This window comes from Scophthalmus maximus, chromosome 14 (assembly GCF_022379125.1).
Source record: "Scophthalmus maximus strain ysfricsl-2021 chromosome 14, ASM2237912v1, whole genome shotgun sequence".
NCBI classification, from domain to species: domain Eukaryota; kingdom Metazoa; phylum Chordata; class Actinopteri; order Pleuronectiformes; family Scophthalmidae; genus Scophthalmus; species Scophthalmus maximus.
Window position 1 is genome coordinate 5,780,034 of NC_061528.1, and position 17,308 is coordinate 5,797,341.

Consider the following 17,308-nt stretch of genomic DNA (forward strand, 5'->3'; position numbering starts at 1 on the left):
ATAATGCAAAGCATTTCACAGCTGAGCATGTTTTTATGAATTTCAACTTGGCCCGCCGTTAGTAAACATCTTGCTCCACAAACAAAACATTGGAGACTATCGCGGCAAATCGCCCACTGTGATCAGAGGAGAGAAAACTGTGCCGGCTGTGATTAACAGCCAATGACGAAAAAAACACACGCAGCCTGCGCGGCTCGTCTCGGGACGTCGCGTGATGCCGAGCCACTTCTTCGCTTTCACGCCATTTGACCCTGACCTTTCCTATCTGCCGCGATTCCGTGTCGGGCTGCGCACGATCAATGTCTGTCCCCTTATGCGTGATCGCAAAAAAAATAACCGGTGGACCCGTCCCGACAGGGTCTCCACTGGCAGCCCCCTTGTCTCCCTGCTTTCTGGCCGCAGTAGATCTTCCACTGGTGATGTGGGAACACCCTCCCCTCATTATCTCCTCCACCCTGCCCAGCCCACTGGAAGTGATGCTAATAACATGAATTCAAATTGACGGACATGGGTGAAGAACCAGGAGATGAAATCCATACTTCATGCATTTTGCATGTGGTGGTAATTAGGCGATTTTGGGGGGTAAATGCTTCTGCAGATCTTCCCTTGTTCCTGGTGAGATACGAAAGAACTCTGAAGCTGAAAGCTTGTGAAATCAAAACTCCAATGTAAAAAGCCGAGTAAATTAAGGGAGTCTCATGGGAGTGATCTGACTTTTTAGTTGAGAACATTACAGAGATGAAGATATTAGGATTCTTTTCAACGCTCTTCGTGTATCCTTCAAAACTCGAAGCTTCGCCATAGCAACCATAAAATCTGTATTTGTTCCGATACCAGGGATGACTGTTTTGAAGCATGGCCTTAATTATGTGTGCTTTCCTGGTGAATAAGTGTCTACTTCTCTAACCAACCTTGAGACCCATTTTTAAAGGTCTGCGAATGTGCCCCTGACAATTGTCCCCCCTCCGGGGCCCCTGGCTCTGGCCATTAGGGAGATTCCTTGTCTTTCCTAAGCAATGACAGGTGAAATGGAGCACAAAATCCCAAGGCCTGCCATGGGCCTCTCCACAACATCGGCACCTCTAATTCTTACAGACACTCGTCTTTCCACTAACACTTCTCTGTGCTTACATATCGGACGACTGACAACAGATTGCCCTTGTTTGAGACGACAGCCGTACAAGCTTTGACGGAGAAACAGAGTGGCAAGGATATGTACGCGATCCCTTTCGAATCGCTTTCGGTTTTCTGCATGAAATGCTCGTAAAATGTGATCCGATTTTCATCAAGTCACAAATAGAGACGGACACAATGTGCCTGAGCTAATAATACAAGTCAGCATGTCATGTTAAACGTTCACCTGCTTCAGTTCAGCCAGATTCTTCTGCTGACTGGCGCGACCGTCTCTCTGAAGGGCCGTTCGACAGCATCTCTGTAGGGTTAGGATCTGGGCTCCAATGGGGCCACTTCAGAAGGCCCACTTTCTTTGTCTGAGGTCATATTTGACAATCACACAGCTTCTAGGTGGGCAGCCACCCTGATAAACTTGGGAATTCATTTTCCCCCTGATAATCGCAAGCTGAACAGGCCCAGAAGCAGCAAAGCGGCACCAAATCGTGAAGTTCCCTTCACTGGACATTAACTGTTGGGATGATGTTTTCATGTTGGTATGCAGAGAACTTTTCACACCCTACAGTTAAGGCCAGAACAATTTGGAAAGTTACTTATTTCTGTTCTTCAGGCTCTTCACAAACTGACATGGGGTTCCAATGATATAACGGTGACACACCTACATCAACAATCGGTGATATCAACTCATTGGGACCTAGTGTTTCATCGGTGTTGTATTAATGCCACACTAGATCAATTTCTAACCCAGGTCTCTTTAGTGCAAAATGACTAATCTGGCCATGGGGTCAAACCACTACTCAGATATTTGGGGATAACCATCTATTCTGTTCTAAGGGGGCAAACATAATTCATATATTAAATTAGAATGTGTGATTCAAAATGGATGTAACATTCTCTATAAACAAGAACAATACAATATATCTCAACAAGATGCCTAATTAAATGATTTACACCTCAACAATTACTTTCCATGCAGAAATGAATATTCCTCCAACCCGATAATTAAGCCACTGTATCATTTGCATGAATAATTACTCTCAGCACTAGAGGCAACAGTGTATTCAGTTTCAATTAATTCTACATTTAATCTTTTAAGGTGATTTAATATAGAAATACACATAACAAAGCAAACCCATGTACATTTCATGCACAAACACAGCTCCAACTCTTGTTCTAACACACCTCCATATAACCTTGAAGTTGGATGTTGTTGGAATCTCACGTTTTAAGGTTTTTGACTTCAAAGTGAATAAGAAAAAAGCGCATGTATACACAGCTTAAGACAAGTCTCTTTGGCACTGATTTCCATCTGATGCTTCTGCAAATGGGAAATGCGGACGGACGGTCAATAACTGGATTATAACAACCTCGTCAGAGGCTGAGCCAGCAGAGGTAGGTAAATACAGGGGAAGGGAGTGAGGAAAAAGAGATAGGGAAAGAAATCAATTGTTGTGCAAATGTTTTGCCAAAAATAAGGAGAGAAAACTGTCACAGCAGAGACACAGCAGAGACAAAGACGTTGTTCATGTTGACCTATCTATCGATGTATCTTTCTATCTATGTATATATATATATATATATATATATATATATATATATACACACACACATACATTTTTTATTATTTGTATCCAGAGTCACCAGATTGTGAGGCTTCAAAATCAACTATGTGACAGTGAACTGACTATCTTCGGTGTGTGGACAAAACAAAACATAATCTTGGGGGGAATTGGGAAACACAATCGACATTTTTCACCATTTCATGACATTTTATTTACTAAATAACTATTCGTTTAATAGAGAAAAAATAATCGACCAATTCATCGACAATGAAAATAATCTTGAGTTGTGTTTCTTCGCTTGAGCTCTGCTTGTCTCTGCATCTGTCACTCAAAAAAAAGAAGACTTGAAGTACTCATCATCTATTGGTTGGAAATGAACATGTGACGGTGACGCCGGACCGGAAGTGCCGGAGCCCGAGCGTGTGTGTATTTGTTTACAGCCACGAGATGTGCCCGGCTGATGCACCTCGTCGGCACAGCTGTACATGAATGAATGACAACATTCACAGTTTTTGTCACCAAAAATAATCCAGAATATATTCCGCGTGTCACCGACGCAGCCTTCCCCGCGCGTCTGCTATGTGCGCGCGGCGTGACAACGGGGCTAACACCCGCTAACGAGACATGCTAAAGCCACGCCGGTGTGTGTTAGCTTGCTCAACTCCAAGGTTCCCTCCGCGTCGCGCCGTCACCTGACACCGTCCGTGGCAGTGTCGTTACTTCACCTCGCTATTAGAAAAGTGCAAAGCTAATCGACACGTGGGGATCCTAGCTTCCTCCAGTGAGCTGGACGTGTATGTTGTGCTAGTTTAGCTAGCTAGCTAGCTAGCTGTGGGAGAAGCTGACATGGGAGCTCCACAGGACAGTGACCTCTGACGACATGTCTCTCAAAACGTAAGGTATGAATGAATCCACCCACCCAGTGTGTAAAGACTCTGCTTATTATTGTTTTTACTACATTCATATCCAGCCCATGAACATGGGCAGCACCTGTAAGCAGCTGACACAGTACGACTCTCTTCTTGTCTGCTTGTTTCCTTCTCCCTCTGTCCTGGTGCCTGCATCCTCTCCCTCTGTCCTGGTGCCTCCATCCTTTTCCCTCTGTCCTGGTGCCTCCATCCTTCTCCCTCTGTCCTGGTGCCTCCATCCTTTTCCCTCTGTCCCTGGTGCCTGCATCCTCTCCCTCTGTCCTGGTGCCTCCATCCTTTTCCCTCTGTCCTGGTGCCTCCATCCTTTTCCCTCTGTCCTGGTGCCTCCATCCTTTTCCCTCTGTCCTGGTGCCTGCATCCTTCTCCCTCTGTCCTGGTGCCTGCATCCTTCTCCCTCTGTCCTGGTGCCTGCATCCTTCTCCCTCTGTCCTGGTGCCTCCATCCTTTTCCCTCTGTCCTGGTGCCTGCATCCTTCTCCCTCTGTCCTGGTGCCTGCATCCTTCTCCCTCTGTCCCTGGTGCCTGCATCCTTCTCCCTCTGTCCCTGGTGCCTGCATCCTTCTCCCTCTGTCCTGGTGCCTGCATCCTTCTCCCTCTGTCCTGGTGCCTGCATTTTTCTCCCTCTGTCCTGGTGCCTCCATCCTTCTCCCTCTGTCCTGGTGCCTGCATCCTTCTCCCTCTGTCCTGGTGCCTGCATCCTCTCCCTCTGTCCTGGTGCCTGCATCCTCTCCCTCTGTCCTGGTGCCTCCATCTTTCTCCCTCTGTCCTGGTGCCTGCATCCTTCTCCCTCTGTCCTGGTGCCTCCATCCTTTTCCCTCTGTCCCTGGTGCCTCCATCCTTCTCCCTCTGTCCTGGTGCCTCCATCCTTTTCCCTCTGTCCCTGGTGCCTCCATCTTTCTCCCTCGGTCTTGGTGCCTGCATCCTTCTCCCTCTGTCCTGGTGCCTGCATCCTTCTCCCTCTGTCCTGGTGCCTGCATCCTTCTCCCTCTGTCCTGGTGCCTCCATCCTTCTCCCTCTGTCCTGGTGCCTGCATCCTTCTCCCTCTGTCCCCTTCTGACACCATGTCTCTCAAAACATTAAGGTATGAATGAATTCACCCAGTGTATAAAGACTCTGCGTATTATTGAGATAGTTGTTTGCTGTTTTACTACATTCATATCCAGCCCATGAACCTTGGACAGCACCTGTAAGCAGCTGACACGACGCTCTTGTCTTGCCTGTTTCCTTCTCCCTCTGTCCCCCGGTGATAACAGAATTGACCAAAGAGCCGGTGCATCATGGCCTTGTCTGAAGTTCACTGGGATCACCAGATCCCCCTGCCGAAGCTCGCCCCGGTCCGGGCCAAGCTCACGGTGGCCCTGGTGGCGCTGCTGTGCTTCATCAACAGCTATGACGGGGAGTTTGTGTTCGACGATTCCGAAGCGATCGTCAACAACAAGGTAAATGTGTAATTGTGTGTGTGTGTGCAAGCCTGAAGATGTCTGACTAGATAACAGATGAATTAAGACTCTAAAATAATAAAGATGGGGTGTAAAGTAGAAGCTATAAAAATGTAAGAATTGACAGTAAAATATTTTTGGTAAGGAAGACAGTGAAAATATGATATAAATATAAAATATATAAATGTCTATCTACCGCCATTGTACAGAACAAGCTGTTGCACAGATAGAATTGAATAAATGCTTGTTACATAGTTGCAAAAGCAGTGATATTTCATTTCACGAAGTTGCCAATGCTGCGTCAACAGAGGGGCATCCTGCTCAGGTCTGTGTTACCGGCATCAGTGTCATTGTGCGTTTTTCTGTTGCAGGACTTGAAACCAACAACACCGCTGAACAACATCTGGACCAATGACTTCTGGGGAAGCAACTTGAGTAGCAACTCCAGTCACAAATCCTACCGACCTCTCACTGTCCTTACGTTTAGGTAAAAAAAAATTGAATTGAATTCCATTCAGTTTATGAGCTGACACTTAACACTTTCACCACAGTGTTAAATGAATGAAGTCATCAAGCCACTCATTTCCTTCACCTACCATACAGTTATCATCAGTCATCATGTTATTTTTTGCAGGCTCAACTACCTCTTGGCGGGAGGCCTGCAACCTATCGGCTTTCACATGCTGAACATTGTCCTCCATGCCATAATATCCGCCCTCATGATCGACATGTTTGCCATACTGATTGGTGGACTGGCCTATGATGAGAAAGATAAGATAGTGAACCTCGCTCCCAAGACGTCTCTGCTTGCCGCCCTCTTCTTTGCTGCACACCCAGTCCACACAGAAAGTGTGAGTAGAGTTCACAGTCAAGTTCAAGAAAGTTTGCTTTTTACAGCAGAAATCGCACAGAAATAGAAAGAACAGTGGACTTAAATGCTGACAATGAATACAATAACCATAGGGTTAGGGTTTTTATTTTGGATCCACTGTTAAAATCAATAGTGCCAGATTTGAGAGTTTATTCCGTTTTGCACAACAGCAACCGCAGTTTTTGTTTCAGATAAACCACAAATTCGATAACGGTGTCTTTAATGAGAAAATCCGGCAAAAAGATAAACAAACTTCCTTTTCTAGCATAGTTCATAAAATTGCAGCTTTGTACTTGGGCTGAGTTGTTGCCCTTTGAGACATGGTACCGGTTGTGATTTTTTTGGTGGGGCTTTGAATAAACTTTTCTTAACAACATAGATTCCCTAAAGCAGTGCATTGTGGTATCTTGACATGCCAGTCCAGAGGTTTTTAATACTAAAACATGCAGTGGTTCCTTGCCAAGAACAAAAGCCCTGTCTCAGTTGGGAGCGCGTAGCCAAGGTATGTGTGGCAGCGCGGCCTCACTATTAGTTGTGCCGGGCTGCTTATTGACCTGCACGCAGATGTGTTTTTGCTGTAAAGCCTGGCTGGATGGCGGTATTTCCCCCTCTCCATTGTCTTTAATCATGCAGGGCAAGGACTGGGTGAGACCTTGGGGGGTGGGAGGCAGGCAGACTGTTGGGTTTGGTCTGCAGTAAGTATCAAAGCAGACAACCCCAGGATGCCAAACCATACTGTCCTCACACACTGTATAGCAGACACACACACACACCAACAGGCCCCGCTGGTAATGAGTGATTCTTCCTACCTCCATTAACAAGCCTTTTCCATCGAGCCCATTTGTAACTGGATGCACTATGCAAAATAGAATATACTGTGGGAGATGTGATATAATTTGATCATTTATGAAAGGATGCACATCTTAATGTGGTTTCTTGTATGTAATATATATATATATATATATATAACAAATGTTCCGTAGCTTTTTTTCAGCCTCAGGTATCGCAGCTTTTAATTCTGTCTCTCTTCTCTTTTTCACTCTCCATCACCCTCAAGGTGGCGGGTATAGTGGGTCGAGCGGACCTTTTATGTGCTCTGTTCTTCCAACTCTCATTCCTCACCTACTGCAAAGCCTTCAACACAGGTAGAGGTCTATTCACAACTCCAAATAATCACTCTCCGTGTACTGTGATACTATACAGTACAAAGGACTGTCCATACGGGCTTCTTTATTTCTTCCTTTCTTTGAACATCTTCTTTTAAAAGTCTCAACTGTCCACAGCCAACTTTCTCTTGCCTTTGTGTTCTCAGGGAGTGAGGGAGATGATAGGTTTTCTGTCCGGTGGGTTGTGGTCAGCCTCTTGCTGTGTGCTGCAGCGATGCTCTGTAAAGAACAAGGCATCACCGTCTTGGTATGAAGTCTTCTTTTTTTACTAACGGCATTTTGCTGTGAGTTTATGATTCCAAACCCGATCCAGTAGTAGCAATGTTTAAATGAGACGTCATCACGTAATGAAGTCATACTAATTGACTTTTATTTCATGTAATTGCTTACAGTCATGCTTTTTATACGTATGATAAGAGCTAAAGATGACCTATATACATTTTAAATGCCATTTGTCCTTCCTCCTCTATGTATTTTCCTCCAGGGTGTGAACGCAGCCTTTGATGTCCTCCTGATCTGTAATGTTAATGTGTATGAACTCAGCCAGAGGCTACTCCTTAGGAGGAATTCGCTCCATGTGAGTTTATAACCCCCCCTCCCCTTTCTGTCATAAATAATGCACGCCCCTTGTATGATTAATGTCACATCACATACTGTACATTGTTTAAGTTAAGCAATAAGGGTGTACGTACATATGTGGCGACGGCGAAGCGGTGCTCCAAAGTAACCGAATTGATGGATCACAATATTTTTCCTGACAGGTAGGTGACGTGGTGCGAACGGGACTGCTGACCCGATTGGCTCTCATGGCTCTCGGAGGACTCGCAATGCTCTACGCACGCTGGAGGATCATGGGAACAGGACCGCCGGCATTCACCGAAGTGGACAACCCTGCTTCTTTTGCAGAAAATATATTTCTCAGAGTAAATTTTATTCATTTAATCCCAGGCACTGATTACAAGATTACATCCTGAAATTATCTTTATTTTCTTGAATCATTAATGCGGGGGAGCTGTGCTATTCTGAAATGACTAAAGCCGAATTCATGTGTACATGTTTAAGTCTAATTAAACATCTAATATTGTTTGACCTGAGTATTTTGAAATTTGAAATGATGTAATTCGCTTCACTTGCCCCACTCTCTCTTCCCCATTCTGCACCCGTCCCGTTCCCTATTTGATTGGCAGATAGTGAACTATAATTACTACTACTCTCTGAATGCCTGGCTGCTGCTGTGTCCCTGGTGGCTGTGCTTTGATTGGTCCATGGGCTGTGTGCCGCTCATTAAGGCAGCCACTGATTGGAGGACGGCGTGGCTGCTGCTGCTCTGGTGCGTCCTGATAGGCTTGACAAGCCAAGCCTTATGCTCGCAGGACAGCCAGAGGAGGAGGTAAGCAAGCACAGCCAATCTCGCGCTCGCTGCAGATGAGACGGAAGTACATGTGGGCCTCTCCAGACTTACACTTGATTATGAAAATTGTATCATGTCCACTGCAGTGTGACCACAGCACCATGTCTCCACTTGCTGTTCGAGGAGTTCTCTGCTGGTTTAGACACAGACTGTGTGTGTGTGTGTGTGGTTGATGAGGAAAGTTTCCTGTGAGTGTAGGATGGGTTTTTGGGGAGTTTATTGAGCGTAATTTGATAAAATATAAGTTCTTCTTCAGACTTTGTGTCAGACTTTTTTGTGTGTGTCGTGTATCTGTATATAATCCTATTGTACTCTGTGGCTTTTTCCCCCCCTCTCCCTGCCAGGACTCTGACCTTGGGTCTGGTGCTGCTGGTGGTCCCTTTCCTGCCGGCCTGTAACATTTTTTTCCGGGTGGGCTTCGTCGTTGCCGAGAGAGTGCTCTACCTATCTTCGGCCGGCTACTGCCTGCTGCTGGCCTACTCCCTAGGACACTGCTGCTGTCGCTGGAACAAATACAAGGTAGGGCCCCAAATCATACCAAAAAGATCACACCAAAAAATAAGAGCCAGTTTCTGACGAAACAAGTTCCCAGCAGAGACGCAGCCCAGCGACCTCTCTATTTTTCTTTTACAGCCCACAGGGTCACAATGTCCTGGCTTTTAAAACTCTTTTATTTAACCACTTGCTAATGCAACTGTGATGCTTCAGTGGCTCAGCAATGCAGAGTAGGGACAGACGTGAAGAAATGGCCTATGACTCACCTTTAAAGGGACGATAACAGCAGGTGTCCACGTGTTACATGGATACATATTCAGGCTGTTAACTTGTGAGTCACAGAAAATTCATTTTTAAGCTTAAGGGTTCTAATTACTTACAGTCAGTGTGGTTGTTAAATGTCCCTTTCTTTTTTTCTCTTCCACTTTACAGAAGCTGGTCTGTGTAGCCGTGCTTCTGCTGTTGTGTGTGTATGTAGCTCGCTGCGCCCTCCGCAGTCACCAGTGGCGGACGGAGCAAAGCCTCTTCACCAGTGCCCTGTCTGTCTGTCCGCTCAACGCCAAGGTGAAAACACACGTTCTCTGTGTCCTCGCCTGCCCCTTAAAAGGATGTTTCAAAAGTGGAAAGTCACACTCAGATGTCTTACATGTGTGTGATTGATTCCTCAGGTCCATTACAACGTAGGTAAGAACCTGGCCGACAGAGGAAACACAACCGCTGCTATCAGATATTACAGAGAGGCAGTCAGGTACGTCTCCTCGCAAGTGTCAGCATCATCGAGTGAACTGCTAACTCATGAGCAAGAAGATAACTTTTTGTTGTGTTTTTATGTGACCTTCAGGCTGCACCCCTCCTATGTCCACGCCATGAACAACCTGGGGAATATCTTGAAGGAGCGGAATGAACTGGTGGAGGCGGAGCAGCTTCTGTCCAAAGCCGTTTCCATTCAGTATGTCGTCCCAACACGCAAAGAAACACTATTTCATCGGTGCCAGCCGCCAATTAACTCCTATTATTTTTGTTGTTCTGTGTTTTAATCTATGCAGGCCAGACTTTGCGGCGGCTTGGATGAATTTGGGAATAGTTCAGAACAGCCTACAGAAATTTGAGGAAGCAGAGCTGAGCTACTGGAACGCCATTCGCTTCCGGAAGAAATACCCAGACTGCTACTATAACCTGGGGCGCTTGGTGAGAATCTAGGGTGTGAACTGTTCTGCAGGGGCTTTTTTCATTTCTTCTTCTTATTATTTTTTTCAAATAATTGAAATTACTGTATAAATGTTCATTTATTAATTTTTTTTGTCGTCATACACAGAAAATACTTATTTTTTCTCCCCTTTCATGATTAGTATGCTGACCAGAACAGACACTTGGATGCCCTGAACGCATGGAGGAACGCCACAGTGCTGAAACCCGACCACAGCCTGGCGTGGAACAACATGGTCATTCTGCTGGACAACACTGGTAGGAAAAGAAGGCACAGACACACACAAATACTGTAATTGCTGTATAGAAATCAATTTGCAATTACTCAAGATTGTAACCTGCTATCACTCCTAAAAGGACATCTATCACACAGACTAATATAAATTAATAATTTAATCTCACTCTGTTAAAGGTTTGTTTACTAAGTAATAATGATAATATTATAAATATAAATGTCTGAATAAATGGCATTATTATTCAGTTTTACCAACTTACTTTATTGAACTCTGTCTGACATTTTGTTTCAACATTAACAGCCAAGAAACTCAGCGTTGGTTATTCTGGAGAGGCAGGAAATCTTAATGGCCAACAAGATTAGACCGGAAGAGCAGGAATCAGCAATGCTTGAAATTTATGTATTAAAGCTTTGTGTTGTGAGTTTTGAAGGCACTCTTCCCTGCCGTGTGGAGAATGCTCTGATTTCCAAAACGCTCCAGCCGTTTTGTCAGAAGCCGCTCCCGTGGGGGGCGGAGTCTCCCAGGAGGGCACTGGAACCGTCCAATCGGGGCCCAGTGTGTTCCTGATCAAACGTGGGCAAGCACAGCCAGAAACAGCGCCCCCTCAGATCCCCCCCCCACAGCATTTGTTCCCCAAATCTGATAATAATAGTAATAATTCTACCCCTCTCCCCAGCTTTCCCCCAACAAAAAAAAGGGGGGAAAAGAAGAACAATAGGTGTCGTTTTCAAAAAACAAGGACAAGGGAATATTCTTTTCTCTTTGGTCTTCAACCCCCCACTCTTTTTCATTTTTGATCATTACACAAACAAAAAAGGCAGAATCGGTGTAGACTCAGGCAGACGCGCTCAGGCACAGTCGCACGTGTAGTCCCATTTTTGGCAAGCTGTGTCTGAAGGGCACAGGCCATGACTCAGGACCTGACTGTCATTGTCTGACCGTCTCCCTCTCTCTTTCTCTTTCTCCGTTTCTGGCCAGACATCAGACGTGTCTGTGACAGAGATCAATAACCCAGTGGGCCTTGTGTTCAACCTTAATTAGGAGACTAAACCGCTCCTCCATGTGTGGAGAAGAAAAAACTCTGCCCTAGACACGGAGCAAGCGGCCCCGGTTCTCTGAACACCAGCTGTTATTACCAATGTACCCCTGGGTTTGAATTTTTTAGTAGCATATGCATTGGTTGGGATATTGTTCATAAAATACATATGTGAGCGTGCATTTGTCAAGCTGTATCTTTGGAGTGATGTTTTTTGTTCCGTCTTCAAGGTAACCTGGGTCAAGCAGAGTTGATCGGCCGAGAGGCTCTGAAGCTCCTCCCCAGTGACCACACCATCATGTTTTCATTGGCTAACGTCCTGGGGAAATTACAGAAATACAAGGTTAGTCAGCATAGTATTAAAATTCAACCAAGAATATTATTTTTTTTGGTTCATTGTTGGTTATTTTATGCCTTATAAGGTCGTCTGTATCTTCTTCAAGTCAGGAGTTGCACATTTCTCTCACTGATACTGATAATTCAGAGTTATTTATTTTATCTTTTTCTCCTGCCCTCAGGAGTCAGAGGGCTTTTTCCTTCACGCTCTTCGGATCAACCCAAATTCTGCCAGTTGCCATGGCAATTTAGGTAAGGCTACTGCGACTCTGGTTCTATCACATGTTGTACACAGTTCTCAAAATTGTGCATGTTGCACTGAGTTGAATGCACCAAGTAGATTAGAATTAAAACTTCTCAACTTGAAGAGCATTTCCCTTTTTTTCCCCCCTCAGCTGTGCTGTACCATCGCTGGGGAAAGCTGGAGCTGGCAAAGAAACACTACGAGCTGTCTCTAAAGCTGGACCCCGAGGCTCCCGGGACCAGGGACAACTACAACATGCTGCGACGTAAACTGGACCAGCTTCAGCGCAGCGCACCCTGAAGGAACCTGCTGTAAAAACAATTATTTTTCCATTGTTCCACTCGCTATGATTTTATCTCACTAATTCTGACTTTGTACCATTTGAAAATAAAGACCACGACCTGTTAATCAGGCTCTAGTTGTGTTCTTTGGGGGAAATAAAAGGGGGGAAACATTATATTTTTTTGCAGCATAAACTTCTTTTATCTAAAGATTTTTTTCATGTCTGAGACCACTTGTTTATCAAGTAATTTGATTTCATGGGTGTGAGATTACATGTCCATCTGCACTGTGATGTTTTGTTGCTTTTTTTTCTCGTTTTTCGTCGCCCCATTTGAAGGCCATGTGGAACTGATCCTCGGTGAACCCCGAGTCTTTTTCATCTCTGACCCTCTGTTGTGTCAGCTGGACAGAGCGCCGTGCATGTGTGGACTCAGAGAATCTGTCGTAAAAAATTTATTTGGGTTGGCCTCGTGTCAGGAGTCCCGAATGTTCCAATACTCAAAAGGCCTGCTGGAGTTTGGACCAAGAGTGTTAGTCTGCAAAGGACCGCAGCTTCTATTCATTACTCAAAACAAGAAAAGAAAAAAGTAGAGCCCACCGACTGTCCGTGAGAGGCTTCAGCTGGTAAGCATTGACCACTGGCGGGCTGATCTGGTTATCATGTTTGTTTTTTAATAACTTGTCTTTTTTGCTCCTGAGCAGGATGGCACTCCGAGGCTCATAACCCACCCGACCCCCCCTCCCCCTGTAACCCTCTGTAGTTAATGGGAGAAAGGTGTTTGTGCCGAGCAGCTCATCTGAAGTGTCCGAGAGGAGGCGAGGGGGTCAGCTGAGACAGGAAGCGCCGGGCCGGTGCTGTATGAAAAAAGCTCTATAGCACAGAGGCCTTCAAAGGCAGACGGGGATGATCTACCCCGGGGGACCGTGCCTGCACGAACACATGCATACTCTTCACTTGAAGAGCGCAGCTGAGGGAGAAGGCGACCCCGGTGTGAAACATCAGTCAACAAGTGTGCGCCCGGGGTCAGAGGTCGTTGCACTTCTATTTTTTCACCTGCTTCCTACGGCCCGCAGGAAACTTTTGAAGCTCCGGCAGGTTGGTATGGCTTCACTTTATGGGCCTGCTCAGTTTGTTTACACATACAGTACAATACACCAGTCGATGCTTTGATGCCTTGGAAGATGTTACCGATATGCACGTCGGGGGGGGGGGGGGGGGGGGGGGGTCGCGACAGCACACACAGCCGCCAGTGTATCCTCTCTATCTAACCTCCCAAAAACATGGAAACTAATATCACGTGATGAAATTTCCTTGTTACTCCGCTCTCGCCGCTTTGATGTAAAGACTCGCCGGAAGGTATATGTCTGAAGCCAAAAAACAAATATCCTCCATACGCCACACACTCAAAAAGTATTGTTCTCTCGCAGAGATTAAACCCGCTTCTACGAGATCCGTGTAAAGGTCAGCTCGGTGAAAGGGCTTCATGCTATTTGGGGGCGAACGCAGACAGGACGAGATCAAAAAGGTTTTTTCGTAGTGACATTCTAGACCGAAAGCTTTCGCTTCATATTATTTTTCATCATGCGGCGTAGCACGCGGCGCCGCCGACGTCGGCTTGGCTTACAGTACCATCAGCCATTCGCTTTATGTACTTCTGGATCCCTTTCTTTACTTACTGTGTGATCCCTTTATTCAGCTGACTGTCTAGCTGCACAGCTGTGCTGGCACATCAGTGGGGGGGGGGGGGGTCCACTTTCATCATAATCATTCTTTGAGTACCTTTCATTATCATAAAATATGTGAGTATTAAAGGGATGGATTCACCGGCCCTGCCAACATCTTCATTATCCATTCTGACTGACAAAAAAAAAAACCTGCTGTCCCAGGGAGTGACATTAATAAAAGATGGGATACCACCGCCTTGTGAAGTCCCTTCCCTTGTTCTCCGGGTTTCCACTGTCCACCTTTTACCTGCCTGGATGTGCCATCGCAGCGATAATGAAATCAGCTCCCTGGTGGTGGTGGTGGTGGTGGTGGGGGGGGGGGGTGTTTCTTTCATTGTGTTCCGTTAATCACACTGATGAGTCTTGATCAGCGTAATCAATGGGCTTCAGAAGAATCGCGTTTGATTGTTCGCAGCAAATTCCGTAATGCTAAATTCATCGGGGCATTTTGTTTTGATTGCCACAGAACTTGTTACGGGAGAAAAGAAAGAACATTGTCATCCTTTTGTTGCAGCGGAATATTCAATAGAAGAACAAGAAGCAGGGGAGCACTAATTTGAACCCAATGAGGGTGTTTTGGAACAGCAGGTGTGCTATTTTGCATAAGCACCAAAATCCCCCCCCCCCTCAAAAAATAAATAAATAGAGAAACACTTTTTCAAAAAATGCTACGTGGAAATGTCCCGATGGTCACACGGAAATTGAGCGACTGCGTTTGAAAGAGCAGGGTCTTTTGATTTTGTTATTGTAAATGTACGTGTGGGAGCCGTGATGAATGTAGACACTGGGAATTTATTATACATATAATGATTATATGTAATTGTGTATTTTTTTCTCCAGTTGATTCCATGATCACTGTGATTGGCAATGTTGGATCACGTGAACATGGCCGGTGATAGTTCACCTGTGTGTGGTTAGTGGAGAGAGGGCGAGCGGGTCGGCGCATTTTTTTGTTCAGCGTTTAGAATTCGTTCACGTTCAAAATAAGCTGATCCTTTCCCCCCAACCCCCCCATTAATACAATTAACTCTTTGACGTATTCTGGATCTCGGCGAATCTCTTTGTTATCGCGACAGACAAAGTAACTCGGGCCGGAAAACATCAGCCTTAAAAAAAACAAAAAACGACCTACACTGCGTCTAACATGAGTACTTCCATTATATTCTGTAGTATTTGAAGCAGGCATGGCAGCATGAAGTGCACACATACACAGACACACGGCGCACAAACTGTGGCCTGACAGAGTTCTCATCAATGTGACAGGATGTGATGTGTCTGCTGCGGGCCTATGTAGGGCCCTCACTGTCCCCCCCCCCCCCACACACAACCACAACAATCCTAATGGGCTCTGATGGGCACCTCCATCTTGCCTGTCTAATTGATGTAAATACTGCACATTTGAACCCACTGTCCTTCCCACCATCCCGGGCCTTGCCCCTCCCTCCGTTTCTTATAACAGTAGGGGTCAGAGGTTAGGCCGACTGAGTGATCATTAGAATGGCAGTCCTTATTAGAGGAGCAGCTTGTCTGACACCCCATCCGCGTCCCGGAGAGGGACCCGCCCTGTCCGCCTCATCTAGATCATATTACATGACACGACCCTCCGAACGGATACTACCAGCGCACCGCGGCACTGTGGGCCACTAGGGCACGGTGGCATTTTACAGAGGGGTCCCCTCGCCTGTCACTGAGCCTCCCTGACACCACTCTGTCCGTCTGGCTCGGATGCACTCTGTCATTTTAAGGAGGGCCACTGTCAGTGCGGGTATCGGGACTGTCGCGTCTACACGCCCTGGCATTTTCAGCGCCGTCTCTCCGCAAAGGAGCATCCGGCCACCCTCTCGAGAGTCTGTGATGTCGCGGCCAATGATTAATAGTTAGAGATGGGCTATAAAATGTCCAGTGTGGCCAGATGCTAGCCAGGGCTTTCCTGAACTGATATAATGGACCTAGTCTGCCAATTTGGCTCCCTTACAAAAGGGCTGGAAGTTCCCCAAGATTGATTCTGTTTCTGTGTAGCGGTGCCCTGGGGGCCGAATGTTGAGGATGCACTCTTGTGAGAAATGTTGTGGTGTGTTGTCTTCAGCTGAGAAAAAGCCCCGTGCGCGATCACGGATATAACAGAAATGGCAAGGTACACTCGCTGACATTTGCATGCAACAGCGGAAATTTAAGCCGATTTATGATCAATTTTTATCATTGCTAAAGTCAAGGAAAGGGCTGTCAGGAGAGGGGGGGGGGGGGCTGGGATAATTTGCAGCAGGAGCCCTCTGAGGCTGTTTTGCAAAACAAAACGAAGCAGCTAGACCCCCTTATTGAAAAATATAGTGCAGTGAGACGGAAATTTATTAACTGGCACCAGTTAATGTGTGCATTATTCATTTCTGGGTGAGCATGAAAAATGATCTAAAGAGGTTTGAAATTGCAGACGCGCAGGCTGACTGCACAGTGGCTGGGCTCGCCGGTTCGTTTCATCCCTCTTGCGGGGGTGTGTGGGCAGAGAGGTGGAGGGCTGGAGGGACGGAGGACGGAGGGGAGGAGTGCAAGCCCCTTTCTGGACAGTAGGGCTTTCCAGTAACAGCTGTGCTTCTCTCACGAGGGGGCGGCAGCAGCACTGGGAGAGAGGCTGCTTGGGACAGATGGACCAGCCCGGCACCACCTCCCCTCTCACCTCCCACCACCGCTCCTCTTATTAAAAATACATCTCCACCACTATTAATGTGTATCGCCAAATGTGCACCCGTGTTGTACTGTATGCGAGCGTTACAGTATCTGAGAAACTGCGTGAACCGTACTCAGGGTTTTGCACAGTGTAGGTACGGTACCACTCCGGGGTTCGCTGTTCTTTTTCTCTTTCTTTGCTTATTTTGCCCGTCTTGATTTTTGAATCCCATCGCTCATCCTGCCTTTCTCCTTCTCCTTCCCCTCTCCACCACTGCTACGGTAGGAGGCGGTGGGCAGCAGTCGGTGCCAGTGGCATATGGCTTTCCACCGTGCTAAACATTCATACAAAAGACAGGCCCATCAGTCATGGCTGTGGCCGGATGAGGGGAGAGAGCAGGCCTCTGAAGAATGGTGTTTAGGACTTACCTGCTGTTAAAACATTACCTCCCCAACACCGGCTCCCCCGAAGCACGCGCGGCGCTAGGATCCGTGTAATATCGTGAAATACGACCCTCGCGGGCGCACATCCTGTACGCCAGGTTATGGCAAATAATAAATATGCTTCTTAAAGCCCTC

General features: G+C 46.4%; 1 protein-coding gene across 2 annotated transcripts; it reads left to right on the forward strand.

The window, feature by feature from the left end:
* The first annotated feature begins 3,093 nt into the window (after positions 1 to 3,093).
* Positions 3,094 to 12,469, forward strand: tmtc4 (transmembrane O-mannosyltransferase targeting cadherins 4). Of its 2 annotated transcripts, none has more exons than XM_035604490.2 (18): positions 3,094 to 3,592; positions 4,875 to 5,060; positions 5,432 to 5,547; positions 5,695 to 5,911; positions 6,989 to 7,076; positions 7,244 to 7,344; positions 7,582 to 7,674; positions 7,859 to 8,020; positions 8,285 to 8,487; positions 8,853 to 9,027; positions 9,436 to 9,567; positions 9,672 to 9,751; positions 9,845 to 9,952; positions 10,050 to 10,191; positions 10,353 to 10,467; positions 11,712 to 11,824; positions 12,000 to 12,069; positions 12,213 to 12,469. In XM_035604490.2, the coding sequence occupies exons 2-18, from the start codon at positions 4,899 to 4,901 to the stop codon at positions 12,359 to 12,361; spliced, it is 2,226 nt and encodes a 741-aa protein (XP_035460383.1). In that variant the 5' UTR covers positions 3,094 to 3,592; positions 4,875 to 4,898; the 3' UTR covers positions 12,362 to 12,469. The 2 variants fall into 2 exon arrangements, with proteins under 2 accessions (XP_035460383.1, XP_035460385.1); XM_035604492.2 differs by having other exon boundaries at positions 3,094 to 3,587.
* Positions 12,470 to 17,308: the final 4,839 nt, after the last annotated feature.